The 22,083-nt window shown below is 36.9% G+C and overlaps 5 protein-coding genes across 6 annotated transcripts; 2 read left to right on the top strand and 3 right to left on the bottom strand.

The window, feature by feature from the left end:
• The first annotated feature begins 1,574 nt into the window (after positions 1-1,574).
• LOC145902933 (uncharacterized) lies at positions 1,575-4,384 on the top strand. The gene is made up of 6 exons (XM_082991022.1): positions 1,575-1,740; positions 1,816-1,912; positions 2,064-2,152; positions 2,426-2,523; positions 2,588-2,689; positions 2,921-4,384. Exons 1-6 carry the CDS (start codon positions 1,575-1,577, stop codon positions 4,382-4,384), a joined length of 2,016 nt encoding a protein of 671 aa, XP_082847148.1.
• A 920-nt stretch (positions 4,385-5,304) lies between these two features.
• LOC145901410 (ATP-binding cassette sub-family F member 3-like) lies at positions 5,305-11,130 on the bottom strand. Its single transcript, XM_082989085.1, has 19 exons — positions 11,001-11,130; positions 10,790-10,940; positions 10,651-10,724; positions 9,809-9,858; positions 9,577-9,674; positions 9,271-9,393; positions 8,952-9,056; positions 8,618-8,776; positions 8,370-8,499; positions 8,199-8,269; positions 8,103-8,125; positions 7,797-7,852; positions 7,534-7,734; positions 7,161-7,237; positions 6,925-7,102; positions 6,674-6,854; positions 6,378-6,510; positions 5,971-6,058; positions 5,305-5,622 (listed from the first exon to the last, which is right to left on the bottom strand). The coding sequence occupies exons 1-19, from the start codon at positions 11,071-11,073 to the stop codon at positions 5,464-5,466; spliced, it is 2,130 nt and encodes a 709-aa protein (XP_082845211.1). The 5' UTR covers positions 11,074-11,130; the 3' UTR covers positions 5,305-5,463.
• A 1,124-nt stretch (positions 11,131-12,254) lies between these two features.
• LOC145903800 (spliceosome-associated protein CWC15 homolog) lies at positions 12,255-13,308 on the top strand. Its single transcript, XM_082991959.1, has 4 exons — positions 12,255-12,645; positions 12,834-12,932; positions 12,990-13,099; positions 13,173-13,308. The coding sequence occupies exons 1-4, from the start codon at positions 12,316-12,318 to the stop codon at positions 13,297-13,299; spliced, it is 666 nt and encodes a 221-aa protein (XP_082848085.1). The 5' UTR covers positions 12,255-12,315; the 3' UTR covers positions 13,300-13,308.
• A 187-nt stretch (positions 13,309-13,495) lies between these two features.
• LOC145903799 (ras-related GTP-binding protein A-like) lies at positions 13,496-15,726 on the bottom strand. Of its 2 annotated transcripts, none has more exons than XM_082991956.1 (9): positions 15,422-15,726; positions 14,940-15,039; positions 14,805-14,871; positions 14,517-14,739; positions 14,359-14,454; positions 14,197-14,289; positions 14,015-14,136; positions 13,694-13,809; positions 13,496-13,638 (listed from the first exon to the last, which is right to left on the bottom strand). In XM_082991956.1, the coding sequence occupies exons 1-9, from the start codon at positions 15,446-15,448 to the stop codon at positions 13,538-13,540; spliced, it is 945 nt and encodes a 314-aa protein (XP_082848082.1). In that variant the 5' UTR covers positions 15,449-15,726; the 3' UTR covers positions 13,496-13,537. The 2 variants fall into 2 exon arrangements, with proteins under 2 accessions (XP_082848082.1, XP_082848084.1); XM_082991958.1 differs by lacking the exon at positions 15,422-15,726 and adding an exon at positions 15,219-15,402.
• A 2,690-nt stretch (positions 15,727-18,416) lies between these two features.
• On the bottom strand, positions 18,417-21,248 carry LOC145903544 (piwi-like protein 2). The gene has a single exon (XM_082991631.1). It carries the CDS (start codon positions 21,246-21,248, stop codon positions 18,417-18,419), a length of 2,832 nt encoding a protein of 943 aa, XP_082847757.1.
• Between the last annotated feature and the right edge of the window lie 835 nt (positions 21,249-22,083).

Below are 22,083 nucleotides of genomic sequence, written 5' to 3'. Positions count from 1 at the left end.
AAATGGTATGTTTTGAGAAAGGGCAAACTAATGCTCAAAAACTTTTCACAACTTTTCATCTGAAGTACAACATAAAGTTTGTCGAAGCAAAATTTGTGTGCTTCTTGATTGTACTTCATATTTTGCAACACACGCGGTTTTGTCAAACAGAAATTGAGAGTTACAATCCAAACATTCGCCCTGACCAATTGTCAACAAGCTGGAATTGAGGTAACACTCGATCGCCAATAATCTACACATCTAGAATTCTACAACATAAATCGTATTTACGGGAACGTCACAATAAATCCTTAGCGCTGTGGCAATTTTGGAAAAAAATGTGAATGACCGGTGGCTGCTCAGAACTGACGTCATTCCTTCCGTTATTTTTTAATTTTATTATAACACCATTTTTGTTTGAACACAAAAAGTTAAACTTGCCAAATATTCTGGAATATATTTTGGAAACAGTGCAGTTGTTAAGATAATTCAGCCGTGTAGCCTACATCCAATCACCATCACCCAAGGTATCAAAATTGCTTTATCATAGTACATAATGTGAGTTTACAGTGGTTTTACCTAAATGTCACATTACTTAGGGGTTCCTGTGGAGGGTTGCACGACGAATTTTACGGGCCGCAAAGGGTTCACCGATCTCACAAATAGGCTATAACTAAACGGAATAACAAACCACACCTTCATACAAAAAATTAGATGACTGTTGCACATCTAATAAAGACTCGCGGAAAATTTTTGATAGATGTCACAAGCAAGCAAGTTTGATAAGCCTTGACTTAAACGTAAAAGTAAAATGTCCGAGCTGCTATATAGTATGTAGAGGAGAGGAAAGCCCGGAGAAACTAGAAAACAAATATCTTGAAAAAAATGAAACAGTGCGCGTGATACAAATAATTCAAGACTCATTAGTTACAGTCGCTTTGTAGTTCCTTATGTGGGTTGGAAGGGTCCAGCGGCGGCATTTCATTTCATCAAACAGGACCTTTCATGCAAAAAATGCCTTCGTTATCATAAAAATATTGCATATGGCAACAATGTCCTTCTTGTTTGGTTAAACACGAAAATGCTTGAGTTGTATTGTACTTTATCTTTTGCCATTGTGTATTACAAGCAAATGTGGAATTTATAACTTTTGTATGGCCTAGTCGGCTATGACATAGCTGACTTGAATCATTTTTAAACTAACAGCACATTCATCAGTTTTTTGATTGCTGAAACTCTGAATTGCAATAAGTTTTCTGGTTTCACCGAATTTATTTCGTACTGTTAGTGGTTATCAATGCAATTTTTATTCACACTTCGACAGGCTCTCTACAGCACAGTTCACGCAAAACGTTCCAGCGTGAAAAAATCCGGCGGGCGCGTGTTCGTTTGAAGGCGTGCATGCGAGCACTTCAGTGCCGTTAAAGGAGCAAACCAAGAGTTATCTCGGACTATTGCGTCAAAAATCAGTGGGAGAGCAGCAGTTGCAGCTTAAGGGTTGTTTGGCGCTGCGTGATCTTTTATGGCGTTCATTTGTTCATTACAGTTTTAAGGAATAGAACTATGCGTGGTTAAAGAGTACAATAAAAAAAACAATGGCTCAGCAAAATAACCAAGTTGTAGACTCAGAATACATTCCGCACAAGGCTCGAAAACTCGGTGCGGAACCTTTATTACCTTTTGGCGCAATTCAGTCAGAGTTTAGTCCACAACTTTCAAACATTCATTCAAGATATTTTAATCCGTATCCCGCATCTACAGGTATGTGCAATGTCGTTTCGATAGGCATACGTGTTCGTCGAAATGGTGTAAACATCCGCTATTTGTTTTTTTTAGGTTTGTTAAACGGTTTTTGTCCAAAAACAACTGACACTGGTAAAGACAGGGATAACGGTTTTCAATCAATTCCAACAATATCTTTGCATAATCATCGGTAAGTTGCATTATTATTTTGTTTGAAACAGAAATTTAACCTTTTTTTACTTTTGGACACTATGACGTTTTTAATGTGTTGTGTTAATGATAACAGAATTAAAGGAGTTTTATTGATTTATCTCAATATAATAAAGACTGCGATAACGTAGGATTCCTTTGCAACCAAGTGACCACACCACCCAGCAATCACTTCGTCAGTTTTCTGAACAAGTAGGAACCTCCAACTACTCACAAATAGGTTTGCATTATCATTATGTAAAATAGTAACCAGAAACAATAGATTAGTCTTTAAACCTTTTATAATTTCCATTTATATTATTTCCATTATGCCGTAAGTGCAGATTTTAAGTTGACGTTTTGACAGACGCTCACCACAAAAATTTCTCTCAAAAGGTGAAGCGGTAGTTTTGACATATTTTACACAAACGATAATAGTGTGGAGGGTTCATTAACATTAAGGGGTGCAATCAATTTCCCCTGTGTATGTCTGGCAATAAATGTTTTTGCACAGGTATGTGGCCAGATCAAGTCGTGCCCCCGGACAGAAGCGAAGTGATTCAACACCCGCGAACTGGAAATCGAGGAAGAACAACTTACTCTGATGAACAGGTAATTGATATAAGCGATTATATAGTACTTCATAGTGAACAATCGTTTTAATTTGTTAATACAGGTGGCGGAGCTTGAAGATATATTTGCTCATAACCCCTATCCAACTCCACAGGCCCGGCAACAGCTTTCACGTGACATTAAAGTTCCTGAAAGCAAAATTAAGGTAACTAACATGCAACGACATTTGTGGTGAACGATGTTGCTTTTAAAAGATGAGATGGTGGCATAAAATTATAACAGCAAAGTTTAAGTGCGAACTACAGAAAATTCATTTTTACAGGAACATACAAATGTCACAGTAAGAGTTTGTGACATTAAAACTTTTCTTATAAGTAAATGTATAAGTTGAAAACTAATGTATTTATGTCATATTACGCTTGCCCTGTTTTATTAGATTTGGTTTCAAAACAGAAGAGCACGAGCAAAAAAGCAAAGAACTGGCACTAATGCATGGCGAGTTCGATCAGCACCGGTAACCTCGGTCCAAACAGAGCAAAACTCCAACAACAACAACGTTACCTCAAAGCACAATGGATCTAACTCAAAAGTGCATTCGTTTGTTGACAAGTTCCTAGCTTTGCCGGTCAACACCACTGTCCCAGAAGCACAAACGAAATGGTCGAAAGGTGGAATCACAACACAATCTTCAGATTTGGGTGCACAATCATCATTATCGCTTTCGGGGCTGACTATACGTCCTGTGGTTAATGGACTTGCCAGCACCCAGCAACCAATTATTTCTGCATCCGTTTTCAATCCAAACCAGCAGATACTGTCCAATCCCACAGATTTTTATTACGGTAATGGGAATCAAACCTCGTGCTACAATGAAAAAGAGAGTTACAACCCAGCGATGCACAGTCAAATCCGCTGCCAAAATTTTCCTTCCAGATTTCCAGTAATTTCTTCAACGAGCGAATTGTCCTTTTTCCAATGTTACAACAAATCAAACGCGCCAAAGCCTGCGACGTCATATGGACAGCGTTCTTTTAATGCAAACACACCTTGTCAATTTTCTCACGAAATATCAGCAAAGTCAGACCCAAACCAATCTTTAAAGGGCGTTTTGCATCAAAACGCATCTTATGGCAGCTCTGGCGATGTTTATTGCAGCGACACAGCAGAAGTGAGACAAATGAGCACATCAACAACGTTCTTTTCATCGCCACCGCCTATTCGTAGATTTGTTTTTCCGTTTAAAAACCTTTTGGAAAACTCGTCTATGTCTGGAATGGCGGAAGCAAGCACTTCAAGCGACAAATTCAATGTCGCACGCGATTACTGGTGTTATAGAAATAATCAACCAGCTCAACCTTACGAATTGACAACACCGCAAAATTGGGCAGATCAATGTGCTGGGCAATATGCAACGATGTGCGAAAATATTAAATATTCTGAACCGTCCAATTACCCAAGCAAATTTGTTGCTTCTGGAAGTATGAAATCACACGATTCAAACACAACAGATTTTTCTACTGGATTATCACAAGTTCAGACCAAAGGACATTTTTCTCATCACAGGCCGAAAGTGTCATCAGAAAAAGCTTCTCCAACAAAAATATTAACGTCGTTGGAAGACATTAACCGGACAGAGATGACGAACGATTATGTATATCCTTACAACAATGAGGCACTATGCACGAAAGTAGGACACAAAGGCGCAATGAAAGTTACCATTTGCACCGACAACATGCGTTGGAGTAATAACAACGAGTTTCAGAAAACTGCTGGTCCGAATAAAACAAAGGCACACCAAACTCATTCAACTTACTCCTCAGAGGAATCTGAGGAAAATTTGTGTGCCATAGAAAGAAAGAAAAAATCTCCGGGAACATATACAAACTGGCTCAAGGTGTAGTAAAAATACGATTGTGTGTTTTACTCAACAGCTGGTGTAAAAGTGCAAATTGCAATCAACGAACCAAAAGTTGGTGCCATAAATCAACTGCCTATTAACACGAGTCGCTCTGTATTTTGCAAACGTGCAAAAGGAAATAACAGTAAAGGCATGGCTGTTTGGCGTTAGTGTTTGTATTCCTTCTCATATTACGCATATTTCAAATAGAGTTCCGTCGTTAAGAAATGATGAATCGGCTATTGATGGCGCCTTACCTTATGCCTCTAGCAACAGGATGTCAATTGTTCTTGCTTGAAACACAGTTTACTGCATGCATCCCATGTTCCAGCTCAATTAAAAAACTTTTTTGATTGTGCTAGATGTCTTTGAAAAATATTTATTACCAATTTAAACTGCAGTAAAACAATATTGGATTTGCTTGATTTGAAATGGTTGATTGTCAAAACACGTTTTTAATGTTCCCAAGATTTATTTCTATTGTTTTCAAACGTTAGCACAAGGTCGGATATCATACTGCCGACCTAAACAATACTGGCTGGAAAATCACCCGGGTCACTAATTCAACAAAATACGTTGGCTCGTGGGAAAACAGGAAGTAGTATGGATGTCATTGCAATTGAAATCTTAACTCTACAAGTTTTTTCCATTACAGTGAAGCGAGCTTAGGCAATTATATTGTTAATGTACGATTGACCCTATCCAGTCGAACGCAGATTGGATGTCACAGAAGTCTTTTCGTAGCTTGTAACTTGTCAAAATTAAGGGATGTGCTGTTTTGTTTAACTGTGAATATTTGTTTGACAGCATTTACAAAAAAATTACAATTGCAGCAAGGGTTGTTCACACAGATTAGCACCAGGTTTTTAGATTTATTCACGTTTTCACTTTTTCTTAAAAGATATAACACACAAAAGTGAAGACAGTTCGTGTCAATCAATTTATTCCGGTATTTAGTAACATTGCACTTCATTGGGAATAACCGCCGAACCGCATGTTGATGTATAGCCTAAAACTGTTCAAAAAAACTCCTTTATGCCTTAGAACACGATATAAAACTTGATGCCTAAAGGTTTGCAGAATTATTTAATTCCAGTGCGCTTAAATTCCTCCTCGAGTAATCGGCGATATGTTTCAATTCCACCTTCCAAAGACTTCACGCTTTGGTTTCCACACAACCACAATTCACGACAAACCAAACGAATCAAGCGCTCGTCGTGGGACACCAGTATCACGCCACCCTGCAAATACATAACCAAAAAAAGTTTGAAGGAAATTCTGAACAAGGAAGGTATTTTTAACTTTGATTGTTTCACGATTGGTGTATAGTTGAAGTAATTATACACAGATGTGTTTAGTGGTTCCCAACGTGGGTTTAAATTTCAATTTTTTTCATGTTTGTCATGGGCAATTTTTTTTATCATACCCTGTACCCGTACTAGAGGTCACAAACTTTTGACCCACGAAGACAAAATTTATGTAAGTTTATCTTCGGTTTAATACTTTTTGCTCACATTTGGCCTAGGCACCTTGCATTTAGATCCGGACCAAGATTGTTGACAAAATATACGTTAAACAATAAGACATACCGAAAAATCGTTAATTGCTATTCCAAGAGCCTCGATTGTTTCCATGTCCAGATGATTTGTTGGTTCGTCGAGTATAAGAAAGTTTGGCCTATATTTAAAAAATGTTGTTTTCACTCATAGCAGTTGTTTCAGTGCAGAAATAAAATGCTTGTTAATTGGTTTGACACCTTCTTTATACGAGACTGCCCCGTACCAAGGAACTGCCAATAAGTTATCTTAGATCATGCAAGTGTTGACAAAATAAAATGTGGAAAATGTAAACATATATTTTTCATTAAATAAAACGTTGTAATATGGTGAAGTTTATCATGCCTGTTATTCTGCGCACATTTATCTTATTTCCCGACCAGAAATAACAACCTGAGAGTAACATGAAAGTTTGTTTAATATACGTAGAAACAAGACACCTTGACATGGACATCAGGGCAAACGCCACCCGGCTCTTCTGTCCACCGGACAAGCTGGAAACAGGTCGGAGTGCCAAGTCACCCGTTATACCATAACTGCCAAGTTGGTGGCGATATTCTTCGTCATTCCGTCCTGTAAGTGCAACAATTTATAAAACAACTTATCCGTACACTTTGTCTCCGAATCATATCTCTCATGGCACAGAAGCGTGCTTATTTTTTTGGTTTGGACAGATGGTTACCCTGGAAAGTGTAAAGCTTCCTCTATTTACATTTCGATGTTTGTATCATATTACCTGGGAATTTGCTTGCAAGCAATTCCACAGACGTAACTCCCATATCAAGTTGATCGACATGATGTTGCGTAAAGTATCCTATTCTTAAATTTTGGTGTGTGTGTCGGAATCCACTGATTGGCTCCAGAGAGTCATTCAATATTTTTAACAACGTCGTTTTTCCAGACCCGTTTTCTCCAACCTAAGCCGGTGTTTGTGAGGAAAACAATAATATCAACATTCAACTGATCTGTTTTAACGTTTGTACTTACAATGCAAATTCTCGAATCAAGGCCCGCTGAAATGTTGACATTTTTGAAAATGGTCTCTCCGTGCATATAATGAAACAAAACTTCATCAAGGCGCAGCACAGTTCCAGTAAGTTTGACCGAATGTGATGGAAAACGCATAATTGCAGGTGGTTCCTTTTCTACGGGGTGAATTTTTGGCCTAAATCGATAAAGCCACATAAATTATATTAATAACCTACAGCCAATTAAATACTTACAATTTTTCCAAAAGTTTTAGTTTACTCTGAACTTGAGATGCTCTGTTCGCATTATAACGAAACCGATCAATAAAAATCTAAAAGTACAAACCTTTTAAACATATATATGTAAACGAAGAATTGCATATGTCAAGAAGTGATATTGACCTCTATATATAGTGCATTTTTTCAATAGCAACTGTTTCTACAGCCCGTTTTAATAGTTCTTTGCAAGCATAAAATTTACCAATCGTACCACTGGTCAATTGTTAACGATTTAGGTATTCACGTATATTTCTGTCTTACATTAGACAAACTCAGTTGTCATTGTGACATTGTGACACTAATACGTTTAAAAGCAATACAGTCAAAGACAACATGTCCTTTTAAATACTTGAATATGATCTCTGTACTGCTTCTGGGCTTCATACTCTTTTTGTCGATTTTTGAGTTTTTCGTCCTTTGTTACCAGAAACTGTTCATAGGAACCTCGATATGAATCAAGCTGACGTGAAGTTAAGTGCAAAATGTCAGTGCAAACACTTTCCAAAAAACTGCGGTCATGAGAAACAATGAGAGCAGTATTTGGCCATTCCTATAAACGATATGGTTTAAGTCATGCTTGTGTGATTATAGAACAATGTATAGTATATACACCTGCATGTAATCCTCCAACCACATGATTGCTCGTATGTCCAACATGTTGGTTGGTTCTACAACAAAGGTTTTTAGTGTTGCTTCGAACTTGACCACCATGTCAATTGCAAACAAATAGCTGGACAAAACTAAAGTAACAATATATTTAACTTGCAAATGTGCATTTTGACCTTTATTTCCACACATGGTTACTTTTTAATGTTGAGCTTTTAGTTAAAAAGCCTTTTGTTTACAAAAACAGAAGTTTTTTGTGATTATTTTAACCTAGTTGTTCACTTTATAGAATTTTGTGAATACTCCACTTACCATCAAGCAATAAAAGGTCAGGCCTGCAACAAAAACATATTAAAGGAAATACCAGTTGCGCAAAAAAAAATTGAAAGGACATTTCAAGCTAGTTACTTTCCGAACAAGGCTCTGGCAAGTGCAAGTCTCATTCTCCAACCTCCAGAAAACTCTTTTGTGGTCATTTTCTATAAAAACAGATATATGAAATATATATTCCTCAATGTTTATCTTACAAAATATAGTGCATACATATTTTATAATTATTGGAATGTTGTTTGGTAATACCTGCATTTCTGGAGTAAAGCCAAGACCACTAAGAATAACTGCTGCTTTTGCAGGTGCTTTGTCAGCTTCAATGTCTGCTAACTCACTGTAGATTGCAGTCAATCTAGCTGGAGCAGCAGAATTGGCTGTTCTGTAATAAAGGAAAGTATTGATTAAATAACAGACAAAAGCATTTGAACATCACACAAACAATCTTGCATTTACATTTAGTTCATTGATTTAAGCCAACACAATAAAACACAATGTACTTATTCTCCATTTCATTGTGTAGCTGTCTTTCTTCTTGCAGCAAATTCTCTCTTACTGTATCACTTTCAAGTACGCTTTGCAAAGCAACTGTATCATCACCTTCTACTTCCTGTTCAACATGTAAAATTGTCATATGTTGAGGAAGTGAGAGAGCACGACTGAAAAACATAATTTAAAAAGTCAACATTTATAAGTGTTTGTTTGAAACATTGTTTGACCCTGCCATGACTCCCATAAATAAAATGTCATTCAGTGAGTAATTGACGCGATACTATGACTGATTTTTTACAAGTGTTATTATGTTTGTGTGTTTAAAGTTTTTTGTGAACTTACGTCGATATCATCTTTAACAAAGTTGTTTTTCCCATTCCATTACGACCGACTAATCCATACCTCCTTCCACAGGCAATGTGAAGATTTGCACCCTCAAACAAAATTCTTGGAAACAATAAAACAATAATAATGAAATAGGGGTACGTTTCTAGTTTGCATAAAGTGAAAGTACATAGTACTATATTACTACTTGGTCAATGAACAAAGGTTTTGGAAGTTGGAAACCACCACTGTAGAAATTACTTGAAGATTGCTGGTGGTTACGAAATTTTTTACACAAAAGTTCAAAAATAAAATTTAAAGTATATTTTTTACGAACTTGCTTCCAAATGCGATGTCAAAATTTTCAATATGTATATCCATCACTTTAAATTTTCCAGAAGATTCCGTTTTTACATCCTTACGATTAATTGATTGGCTTGCTGAAGCTTCCATGTTTGACCTTTAAAATAGTTTTGAAAATAACACTTACTCTACCTGATAAATTCTTGTTGGTGACCCACAATAAAATAGATAAGGTTAACTTATTTGCACATAAAGAAAACAAGTTTCTTTGAAGAAAAGGCTGCTTTATCAACTCAGTACATTGTTAATAACTTTAAAAGAAATGTCTTGTGATGCTTACAAGGTACTCGGAACAGAATTTTTCACTATTTTATCTTTTTTGTCCTGCTTCTGTTTAATTTTAGCTTCAGCTTTTTCCAATTTCTTTTGGTTGACAGTCTGAAGTATAAATTAGAATATTATTCATCATATATGTAAGTGAAAACTATTGACCTTTAGCTCTAGAACACAGGCTTATTTTATGCATACTTTTTACATTAAACCATTTCACTATGCGAAAAATAGGTTCTTACAGATTTTTTTTCAGGCTTGCTAATCCAAATGCTTGTAGACTCTATGATTTCTGAAAAAGACACAAACACAGTTAAAGATAATTTTCAACAATGTTTAGTGCACAGCTTTACAACCTAGGGGTCATGACCCTGCAGGGGAATGTACACTAAATTTTGAGGGTTGAAAGACTGAATGTCACACAAAGTAAATCATTTAGTGGTACTATTTCATGAAGTATGCCCCTCCTGCTATATTTTCTGTAATTTCATTCCAATAAACATTGCAATAATTAATACATACTTTACAATATGAGGGGTTGCAAGCAAAAATGTCTTGGAAGCCAAATTGTGAGGTTTTTTAACTAGGTGAATAGTTCAAGTTTTGATAAAATGTTTTGCAGTCACCATAATTGGGCTGTTATAACAACCTTATTTCTTTGATTTGTCAAATGTAACTTGTCAGAATTTTTTGCCACTTTAAAATATAACATTAAAGAAAGGTTGCACAATCTCTAATGTATAGCTTCCAGATTGGAAAGTTTGATTTTTGCGAGGAGGATTTCGTTTCGGCGATCGTTAATTGCGCGGACGATCGCAACGTTTTTTGTATGTTAATGCATTAGCTAATTAATATTGCGCGGATTATCGCGAATTTTCGCAAAAGTGAATTTTTCGCACGACATTTTTTCCAGTCTGGTATAGCTTGAACAAATAATGCAGCAAACAACATTTGAGCAAATGAAATGTCACAAACTTGAGTAGAGGTAAAGAAAACCATAAAGGTTAAAGATGTATATCACCAAAAAAGGTGGAAATGTTAGATATTAAATTTGGTGTCAGTTGCACCAAAACTGTAGACCCACCATTGCTGTCAGGATTTGCAATGTAAACAGGGGCATCAAGTTTTTTCATTTGCGTTTCTTGCTGATCACTTGATCTATAAAAATATATTTTTAGAAAAAAAACAGAAACATTTAAAAAAAAATAATTGTTTTGACTTACTCCGAAATGGCATTGTATATGGACTGACATACTTCCATAACATTATTTGCTGCTGAAGACTCACATGACGAAGACGACTCAAGAATAGGGCCAACTGCATTGTATACATCATCCACAGATTCAAACTCATCAGCAGCATTTTCCAATACACCTACAGAAAATTATTGGATAACATTACTAAAGGTGACTTAAAACTGAAGTTTGAACGTACTTTCCAAGTAGCAGCGAATATTTGAATCATCTATGTGAATTTTCGTGAGTATTATGTCCATGCAGAGCGCCATTGTACATATATTTCAACTAATTTACCAACTTGATATTTTCATTTTTAAATGTTTTCTATGCATGACAAAAAATATTACTTTCAATTGCAAATTGATATTTCAACATATTTTCTAAGATAAACACTCATTGCATGATGATTGTGAAATTCGTTTCAGATCAAAATCAGTCAAACATGCGTGTCAACACAGCTGAGAGCAGCCAAGCGCGGCAATAGTATCATTTACTTTCGAAAAGGGCTTTAAAATTTGCCCAGTTTTTTAAATTTTACGCTCGCTCAATTACTTTTGCCAAAATAGTTGCTAATTATAAATGTGAGTTAACAAAGTTGCGCAGCCCTTCATTAAAGGGGGATAGGAGACTGACACCATAGCGCACGTGGTTCATCTGAAATTAGAGTTTTCGGGGTACCTTTGAACAGAAGTAAAGTGTACATGTAAAGTCATGTGTGATAAACAGGAAACAGTACGATTCAAAACTCACTCAACACACAACTTTCTGGTGAGGGGGCATCCGCACATAGTAATATATGCCTACAGCCCTATATGCACCTGACAGGCCAAGAAGGGAGGTGTTTAAACCAAAATGACTTCTTTTTGCCAAGCAAAAAGTGCAAAAGTGAGTATTTGGAGGTTGTCGTGGACCCCCGATTGAGTGGCACGGACACATCAGACAGTTTGATGTCATTCTGTTGGTATACGTTGGATATCTACCGATTTTTGTAACTTTCACGCCAAGTCTATGAAGCGGAAAGTAGTTAGGTACTTGAACAAAAGTGACGTCACTCACTGCCCTTTGAAGTCATTCTGGTGGAAAACCTGGGACTTGCACGGAGTAGTTTATTTGAAATATCTTCCTATGAATTTCATTTAATGCATTATGCCTTGCTATGGTATAAACCCGAATAAAAATTGAATGTATGGGTAAATTTGAACCCTCCTGTGAAATGCTGCTCAATGTTGTAGAACGGTTTTTACGAAAAAAAATGTTCTGCAAGCATAAAATACTCTAGCTGCCAGTGCCAGGAGACGTCCAAGTGATATACGCTATTTTTGTGAAAGCGTTGTGTGATTTTTAAATTTTCTTTATGGTTTATCGTTTTGCCGCGGTCGTACGATACTGCAAATTAGAAAGCCCATGTCCATGTTGATGTTTGTGACCACAAAAGCTTTTGATTAGTAGTTTGAAAGATTTAATATTTTATTTCAGTTTTTTTCCTTTTTAAATTGTGATATAAGACAAGAATGTCAACTGCTCACAGAGCCACGTATTCAACTGCTAAAGGTGGCACTGCCAGGGGTGAAAGTGACTTGGGAAAACTGTCCAAACAATATTCCAGCAGGGATTTACCAAGCCATACAAAACTTAAGTACAGACAGAGTGGCCAAAATGCCCCTGATGATATTAGAAGTCGCGAGACTCGCGACCTCCGCATTGAGCTTGATGACCGGGAGAGATCATTCCGTGGTGACAAGCGCTCAGTTGATTTCAGGCAGTCTCGTGACAGCCAAAAGAGACAAAGATTAGATCAAGTATCCGCTGCAAATTTAGATGCAGATGACCCTGTTGACAGCGTAAGTTCACACAAACCCTGATTGAAAATCGTATATACAAGCATAAAACTTTTGCGAAAAGGCATGCAATTAAATATGCATTGGCAGTGAAAACCACCAACATTCCGAATGAATTAATTTTTGAGTGGCAATTTTGCTTGAATTCCAGTGTTGGTCTTTTTTGTAAATGTAATTTACGCATATTACAGGATAGTGATGATTCAGACGAATCTGAAGATGACACTGCTGAATTGCTTGCGGAGTTAAACAAGATCAAAAAAGAGAGAGCAGAGGAAACTGCCAAAATAGTTAGTTGCTATTATTAATAAATTGTAGCAATTAACTGATTATCTTTTTTATATCAGGAACAAGAGCGAAAAGAAGAACAAGAGAGGATAAGAACTGAAAATATATTGAGTGGGAATCCTCTGTTATCAGGCTCAACCAACCAATCTAACTTTGCAGTGAAACGAAGGTACAGTTAATGATTATTACTGCAGTATTACAATAAACAAACAATCATAAAATGGGTTATATTGTGCCAACAGATGGGATGATGATGTTGTATTCAAAAACTGTGCCCGTGGTGAATCAGACAAACTAAAACAACATTTTGTGAATGACACCTTAAGATCAGAATTTCACAAAAAGTTTATGGAGAAGTATGTAAAATGAACAATAACTGTTGGGTAGTGTATGCATTTAACTGCCAGTGATGTCTCGGCAAGATCGTTAAAGCTGCTCATAGGGATGGATCGAATCTGATTTTGGTGTATTGTCCGGTGCCTTCAGACCCAAATTTGGTTGAAAATTGTAGAGAAATGCAGTTTGTGCGCAATGAATAAAGAACACTAAAAATAAATTTGTTTGCTGAACAGTAGTATGGATGAGGTTCTGAAACAATGGTAAATGTCTATTTCCAATGTCTAGCATCCAAACGATTTCTGTCAAGTCTCTCCAACTTCTCAAAGTGCTTTCGGGCATTCCGAATGTTAATCAAAGTCAGTTCTGATGCTAACAAAATATACAAACAGATTAAAAAAAACAATTGCTACACAATGTAACTTACGGATTGTTGTGTCAGACATGATAACCATCACATAAGTGTTTGAAGTAAACATTTCAATAAACGCAGCAAATTGTTTGTTCCGCACTTCCATGCTTTGAAAGGCCGCAGCAACTTTGCTATAAAACATTTTATTGTTTTAGTTTAACAGCGGTGATACCACACAATAGTGCTTTCCATGCATAATCATGTTTTGTTAGGAAATTAAATAAACTGACAACAACTAGAGTGCTTTTGTTTTCTGGTGTATTTTTTCAACATCACAAAGAAAAGATTCAAACAGCATTTTTTTGCAAAGCGGTAAATGAAAATTGTGTAACTTACCTGCAACTTAATTTAAACTGTTTAATAATGTTACTAATTTTTTCAAATCTGTGAATGTCCTTGTGTTCCCTCCTCTCATTGTGGGATATTACGAGAAAAGTTGCCTTTTCAAAAAGTAATACCTGCAAAATAGCGGACATGAAAAAAAAACTGTCAAATTACTTTTAGCAACTCTGATTTACCTCATCTGCATTGATAATTTCAGCAAATCTAGCAAGATTTAGTTCAAGCTCCCGAACATTTGGAATAAGTTGATACATAATGCTTGACCATGCCTATAGTAAAATTTACTTGTTTTTTAAATTCTGGCAGTTTACTATAGACTGAGGAGTTTACATATATACCTTGTATAGTGTTTCATCCCAAATTGAAGTCTTGAAGCAGGAGCACTCCAATGGTTTTGACAAACGGACAAGGTCATCTTCTCTCTCACGAAAAACCTAACACAAACTTGTACATTTATTTTTGGTATTTTAATGCATTATGTTTTTTAAATTTTCACCAAATCTCGTTGATCTTCTTGAACCAGATCCATCTTGTGAATTAGGCAAAATATTTTTGCTTCTGGGGAAGTTTTAAGAATTGCCTCCAAACAGGTTTGATAATAATGCATGTCCCTTTCAAGCTCCCTGCTTTCAACATCGAATACATAAATCAAAACTTCAACATTACGGAAAATGTTGTCTCTCTGGCTTGCAAAGTAATTTTCCATGAAAGCTTCTTGCCTTTAAAGGAGAGATATTAATCAAAAACATGTTTTATGAAAGAATTTGCAATATCTTTTTTTTACCCTCCGCAGTCCCATAAGTTTAATACTAGGTTACCCAAAAATCGAACATGTGAGTGCTCCACATCAACTGTACAAAATTTCATCTTTGTTTATTGACATGTTGCTGCTTATATAAAGCATTCAATGAAAGCTTACTTGTTGCCCCCAAGCGTCTGGTATCTCTTGCAATATAATTTGCAAAAATAATCGATCTCATACTGGTTTTTCCAGAGCCAGACTTTCCCATCAATAACACCTTGTGGAAGATTAATTTAATGAAGCAAAATCATTGCTAGTACATGCAAATGCATTAATTTCTACATGTGGCTAACATAAATATAACAACTAAGTATAAAAATTACCTTAGTGACAAATATAAATAACCTCACACAAATTTTGGTTTTGTATTATATGTTCATTGTTATAGATACATACCAGATTGGAAAGTTTGTTTTTTTGCGCGGAGGATTTTTTTCAGAGATCATTCATTGTGCGGACGATTGCAACGTTTTTCCGTATGTTAATGCATTAGCTAATTAATATTGCGTGGATTATCGGTAATTTTCGCTAAATTGTGCGGAGACACAACTTTTTTTCCAATCTGGGATATATACTCAAATACAAAACAAATAGCTTACCTTTTTCTTCATTGCGCTGTTGGTCATAACAACAAACAATCTACAATTAAAAGTGTTTATTTCTGGGTAAAAAAAAGATTATCTAGCTCTACATCACCAACGGTCTACATCGTATTAATGTAGCCTACAACCTAACCTATATACAGTTTACATGAATATAGCAACGATCTTAAATATATTGATTGAAGTATGCAAAAATTCATAAAGTGAAGTAAACCTTTAATCAAATACCTATACCCACAAGTGTAAATAACGTGATCATTAAATTTGATTACATGACGAATTCAATAACCTGGGGCAGAGGAAACAAAATAACCATTGTGGAAAACAAACACTGTTGTACATTTTCCGCATGACTGCGCTTTGCTGCAATCTAAAAGAAAGGGAAAATACTGCTGGACCGGGTCACAAAGTTTTCACCAACCTTAATTCCCATATAAATCTGTGTGGATTTTATTGGTTAGGTGTGACCAGCGCAACCACTTGTTGTTTTTGATTATATATTTGAATTAGTTTTAGCGTAATTATTTAGTCTGGCGAAAACTATGACCCTTTGTAATTTCTTTTACCACACCGTGATTTGAACCCTGGATGTCCTGGCGACGAATCTCGGTCACGTTTTCTTTATGGTTATGGATCGGGCGCTTGACCAATGCTGCAAATCACCCGCCCAAGTGACCTGGTCACTCTAACAACCCATTGTAAGCATCGTAGGCATTGAGTCTACCCACCGTAGGCATTGAGATTAGGCATCGTAGACATTACAATTACATGCATAATCGCCATTGAATACATAATCACGTGATAAGTTCCGACAGAAACAGTTTAAAACAAGTGGAGTATTAAACTATGATTAAACTTGTTAAACAAGACAATGCGGCAATGCCCAGGCTCGATGCCCACGATGCCCACGATGCTTGCAATGGCATTTTAGATGCACCCCAAGTGGTCCGGTGTAACATAGTTTTTTTTTGACGACACCGGGATTTGAACCCAGGATGATATCCTGGGCTCGAACCAGGATGTCCTGGGCTCGAACCAGTATGTCCTGGGCTCGAATCCCGATCAGGTTCTCTTCTTGGTATATGGGTCGGGCGCTTGACCAATGCTGCCAATCACCGGCCACGGTGTAATATAGTATCTTCCAACAGAAAGGGGTAAGTCCATAGCACCCACTATAAAGTCACTTTAGGTAAGTAATTTTCCCTTTCTGTTGGATATAACTTTATTATAACATGAAGATAAAAGATGCTAACAGAACCGCAAAAAGCATGTGTTATGTGCCAATAGGTGTGTTTCCATCATATAGATTAAGTTTTGCCTTGGGCTTGTGGATTCGAAGTCGGTAAAGTTTCGCGTGTTAGTTGGAGTCGACAATATTACCACAATTCCGACTGATTTAACAAACTGCTGTAATTTCGGTCAGCCAATTAGGTAATATCAATGGAGTGGGATGTTACAAAACAAAATTACGCGTATTCAGAACGGTATGTTTATTACGTCACAATCGCTACCATATAACAGTCAAGTTCGAGGCATGTATCAAATCAATGATTTTTAAGCTTTCAATCAAATCATTGATCAAGCCCTTGTGTAAATTTCGGTGTGAAGTACAACGGTCTGATTAAGTGGCATATTTTATACACAACAGTGCTCCGTTTCAGTCACTGATGGTTCCTCGGTGGTTCTTAACCTTTTTAACTCGCCGAACCCATAAAAACACACAAAACATTTACATATTACTCATAATTATCAATTTTTCAATTTGTATGTGTGATTATATAACCGATAGGAGTTAATCAAAATACAGCAATTGTTGGTTTCGTATATTCTTGAATGGGCCAATGATTTTGGCTAACGTCACCAATACGGCCATATTTTTGAAATTTTTATGTCGCGTCGTTGGAGAATACTTTGAACATCATAGCAAAAAATGGCGAAAAGACAACAATTTTTTAGTTTTAGACAAAATCGTCAGGTCATAGAAGAGAAAAGACAGAAGCTGGATGAAATGGTCGAATTTAGGTAAAAAAAAACTCCAAAGTTTTAATCCATGACATTTTTTACATCCTGATGAAGGCTGCCATGGTGGCCGAAACGTTGATAATAAAATTATTACCAGAAGAGCCGTATTGCAGGAAGAAAACATGCCTGGCAGCATCAGTAATTTATTTAATCCATGACGTCCTTGCTGCCCAAAAAGGTGCAGAGCAACCCAAAGCGTTATAAAATCCTGTTTGTGTGTAAGGATTCAAAGGAAATTAAGTAGCCACCCCCCGATTCCAGAAAGCTTGAATGCTATTTCCCGCAAAAGATGTCTGTCGCGTCTGACCCTAGACTGTTTTTCTTGGGCGACGTAGTCGGGTTAATGTAATTGGCGTGTTTTTGAAAAAACGATGTTTTCTCTTGGATAGGGGGTGATGTCACAAATTACGTGGTTACACATCAAGTTACGTCATAGTGCAATTGTGATGTGTAAATTACATGTCAAATGATGGCAAAAAAATCATGCGAGAGGGCGATCGGGAAATGCGTGATTTCTGCACGCACTGCAAACGCCAAGGTCACAAGGTAAAAGACTGTCCGCGTAAGCAAGTTGATAGCAGAACGCCTAGGCGGCGTTTCATATTTGACAAGACAGGTCACTTTGCTAAGAACTGTACGTCGCGACCAACGAATTTTTTAGGGTCTTTGGCTATGGAGGCGAAAGCAGCGTCTTTGCCAATCACAAACGGGTTTTGTGGGAAAGCACCCTGTTGTGGTTTTGCGTGACACTGGATGCACTGGTGTGCTGAACATTTTTATTGAAAGAATTGAATGAAAGAAATGAATGAATGACAAACAAAGTGTCAAGAAAAATAAAACTAAATAATGGAACATCATACTGAATGGGGGAGAAACCGAAGGCATCTTTAAAATGTTGAACTTCATGATCAAAAAGTATCTCCTTGGCCTAGTAAACAATTGGTCATTTTTTACACCAGAAAAATACAACTCACAAGTAAAACAGACGGTCACTAAGTTGAATAGATGGTTCTTGTCGAATACTTTGTCCTACCAGGTAAGCAAGCTTGTGAGCATACTGACATGGAGCTGGTACACGCACAGTTCCTGGCCAATTATAGTACATGTGAGTTAGTTTATAGGCCAGTCTTTGCATGTGATCAGCTTTCAAATGTTCTTGGCCGCTAACTACAATGTAGTGCGTAGGTGACACAGTTCCATGACGGACATGCTGCGACACCAGAAAGAAATCTGGCCAATTGGGTCTAGTAGCAAGATGATCCAATACAGATCCAGGAGGAGGATTTATAAGACTGTCATTTTGCTTGACAAAGAGTTTTACATTGATACGCTTGCACACAATCACCATACTTAACTTTGGCTCGTATGCCCCACCAGCAATGCTGTCAAACATTTTAAAGCAAGAACTGAGTTGAGATACTTCATGTTCAGACACTTCTTTAAGCTGACCATCACCAACACCGTCTCGGAATATCACAATTCTTGCTGGAAGAGTATGATTAACTTCATAGAATTTCTTGATAGCTTCTGTGAAACAAGGCTTCAAACTGCTGATTACTTCTTGGTGAGGTTGCTGCATGATGGCACGGGAATACCAACGGGTCAGCAGCTTGTTAGTGCTGGCAACAAATGCAGCAACTGAATTTCCTTTGCCTGCAGAATCATGGTAAACATCCACTCCACAAATCATTAGACCTTTTAGTGGAATATCAACAGCCCACAATTCTCCACCCAACTTGCAATTAATTTGTAATGCTATCTTCATTGTGATTGACCTAAATTTGCCTAACTTGGCATCTTCTGGAAGTGTTCGTGACAAGATTACTTGGGATGGAACTGGCATGTCAACACAGCAAAGTTTTTTGACTGCACTATATCTGTCATCACGTGATGTCGGAAATATGCATACAACCAGCTGGACTGTGGGAACTATAGATGATGATATAGCATCTTTGTATGATGTACTTCTATCATCCCTTAGTTCTATAAAATGAGGCTTGTTTATGTCCATGCCAATTTTTCTGCCGACATCAACCATTTTCCGAAAAAACTGCTCTGCTTTGGTTGCATCTCGGCGAGTAAAGATCAGCAGCCACCGGTGTATTGAAACTGGTTTGATTACATTTGTACGAGTCACTTCTCTGGTGAAATCTGCATCTGGTCCACACTTAAACACTTGCTGCTCACCCACCATTACACTCTCTGGTCCAAACTGCCTTGCAGTTGTGTTGGAAACATGAGAACTTATTTTAAGTCCCCACCTCAGCAGCTCCTCTTTTGCTTCTTGGTTACTATTGACTCTCTTTAAAAATTCTTCAATGTACTGCACTCTGCGATCTGGTGGTTGACATGTAATTTCTTTGATTTCTTTCATCGCTCTAAAATCAGACCTTAATTTATCAGACAGGCCAGTGAGGTAACAAAGCTCTGGAACAAGGCATATCATTTGGTCTTCTCCAGCCTTTTCTCGTTGAGCTCTTTGAGTTGGTCTTCTTGGTCGATGAACTAACATAGGTTGCAGCAAGTCCTGAATTTCTATTTTGTACTGGCAACGGTAGTAGTCTTGGAAAGTAATACTTTGCCCCTTGGAATTGGTGAAGGAGCTAGTTGGAGTAATGTTCCAAGCAATGTCATCTATCCTGTAGTTTTTGTTGTTGTACCGAGTCAATACCACAGAACCAACAAGCTCTTTGATGCAATTCTCTTTGAACATTCCTGGTGTTTGTTTATATACGCTTTCCATTACATGTCTAGCTGTTTCTTTCCGCAAAACTTTGTGAGACACATCAATATTAAGAAGCATCCCACCTTCAAAGGTTTTTATGGCAGTGACATACCCTGGCCACAGCATCAGTTGATACCTTTCTATTATTCTTGGATTCCGTGGATCATAATAGTTTCGTCCAACTGGACACATTTGAAGTAAATGCATTGCCCTTCGCAGCACAATATTGTAGAAAGGTATTAGTTTTGATGAAGCTGGATGTAACTTTTGACTCATCATAATTTTTATCTTTACATCTGTTTGGTCAGTCAGCCTTTTGGATTGGAGAGTGGTGCTGACTCCTAAAAACTTTGGAAGGTAAAGAATGCTTCCATCAAATGCTTTAGTTTTCCCAATAACATCCCTGTGTTGATTGAGAAGAATAAACCTCATATTCCGGCTATCAATTTGAGGATTAAATGACACATGGTATTGGTAAACTGCATCATTTTGGCATTTTACTTGTACACAGTTCACAAACAAAGGAACTTCTCTTCCACTAGTTCCATGATATTCAACCAATTCCTGCTTGTCAATTTCGAGCTCTTTCAAATTATTTTCCATTTTGACAACGTCCATGTCAGATTCAACTTGTAATTTAGTCAAACTAGATTTCTGTACAGTTTTAGTATTGTTGCGCATATCTGATCCAGGAGTTGTTTGCATCATGCCAGATGAGCCACCAGGCTGTGTTGACTTGGCATATAAAGATAAAGCTGCACCACGCCCCCCTCCACTGAAAGTGCTACTGAAAGCTGATAATGCTGTACCCCTTCCAAATGAAAAACTATTTTCCGCAGGAAGAAGTCTTCTCAATGCTTGACCTCTTCCAGCTGGGAAATATTTTGATTCAAGCATGATTTGTTGACATGTTTCAATTTTTTCCTTGGAATGTGTTGTTTCCTCCTGTCCTTTGGGTTGAGACGTAATTTCCTCGCCCACTGATTTTTGAGAAACTTTCTGTAAAGATTTGTTCTGCAGTAACTGGAACAGTGCAGAACCACGCCCACCACTTAATTTTTGACTGTTACTTTCCATTTTAGCAAATGAATAGAATTTGTTTTAATCTGCCACCAAAAAATTTAAATAAACCTAAGTTACAAAACATATCAGAACAAGTAGGCTATTTTTTGGAAGAATTTTGTTAAATGTGCAAAACCTACACTGACTTATAAGCTTAAAATACTTACGAGCTTTCAAAATTAATTCATGTGGCACATGTCTGAACCAGCAGTTTCACACTTGGATCCTAATTTGAAGCACACCAAATTCTATGTTAAATCCACACATAACACTTAAATACTGCATGCCATAGTCACTTAAAGTTCGTTCAAAATCATTGTGGGTATTATGGTAGGCTATCACATTATGTGATTTCTGATTGTGATTCACATATACCACAATAATTGATTTTATGACCATGTGCTGTAATAACAATATATACCTATATTTTCGGACACTGTATAACCAACAATATCCAAACAAATTTAAAAGTAAAAATAAACTTTGTGGCCGCCAGATTTAAAAGAGGGAACAAACAAGCCTAAGAAAATGCGATATTTTTGCCATGCACTTTCGTATGTAATTGGCAGAATTAATTTCGGCGGGAAATTTTCGTTTAACCACAGTGCGTATTAGTTCTTCAGGAAAGCACTTACAAATCTTATTTTCATAGCGCTGATTAAACCCAACAGACAAACAAAAACCACGAAAACGCTTGGTTCTCCGCCTTCTCAATATTTGAAACTTTCACTCACGCATGAATAGTTTTGCCATAAAACAAGCACAGGCAAAACACTGCATAATAATATAAACTGTTTTAAAAATTGTTAGCCAGCGTGAAGTAATATTTCATGCAAGAAGTAACCTAAAA

Source organism: Ascidia mentula, chromosome 5, assembly GCF_947561715.1.
Source record: "Ascidia mentula chromosome 5, kaAscMent1.1, whole genome shotgun sequence".
Lineage (NCBI taxonomy): Eukaryota > Metazoa > Chordata > Ascidiacea > Phlebobranchia > Ascidiidae > Ascidia > Ascidia mentula.
This window is presented reverse-complemented; position numbering and strand designations above follow the sequence as displayed.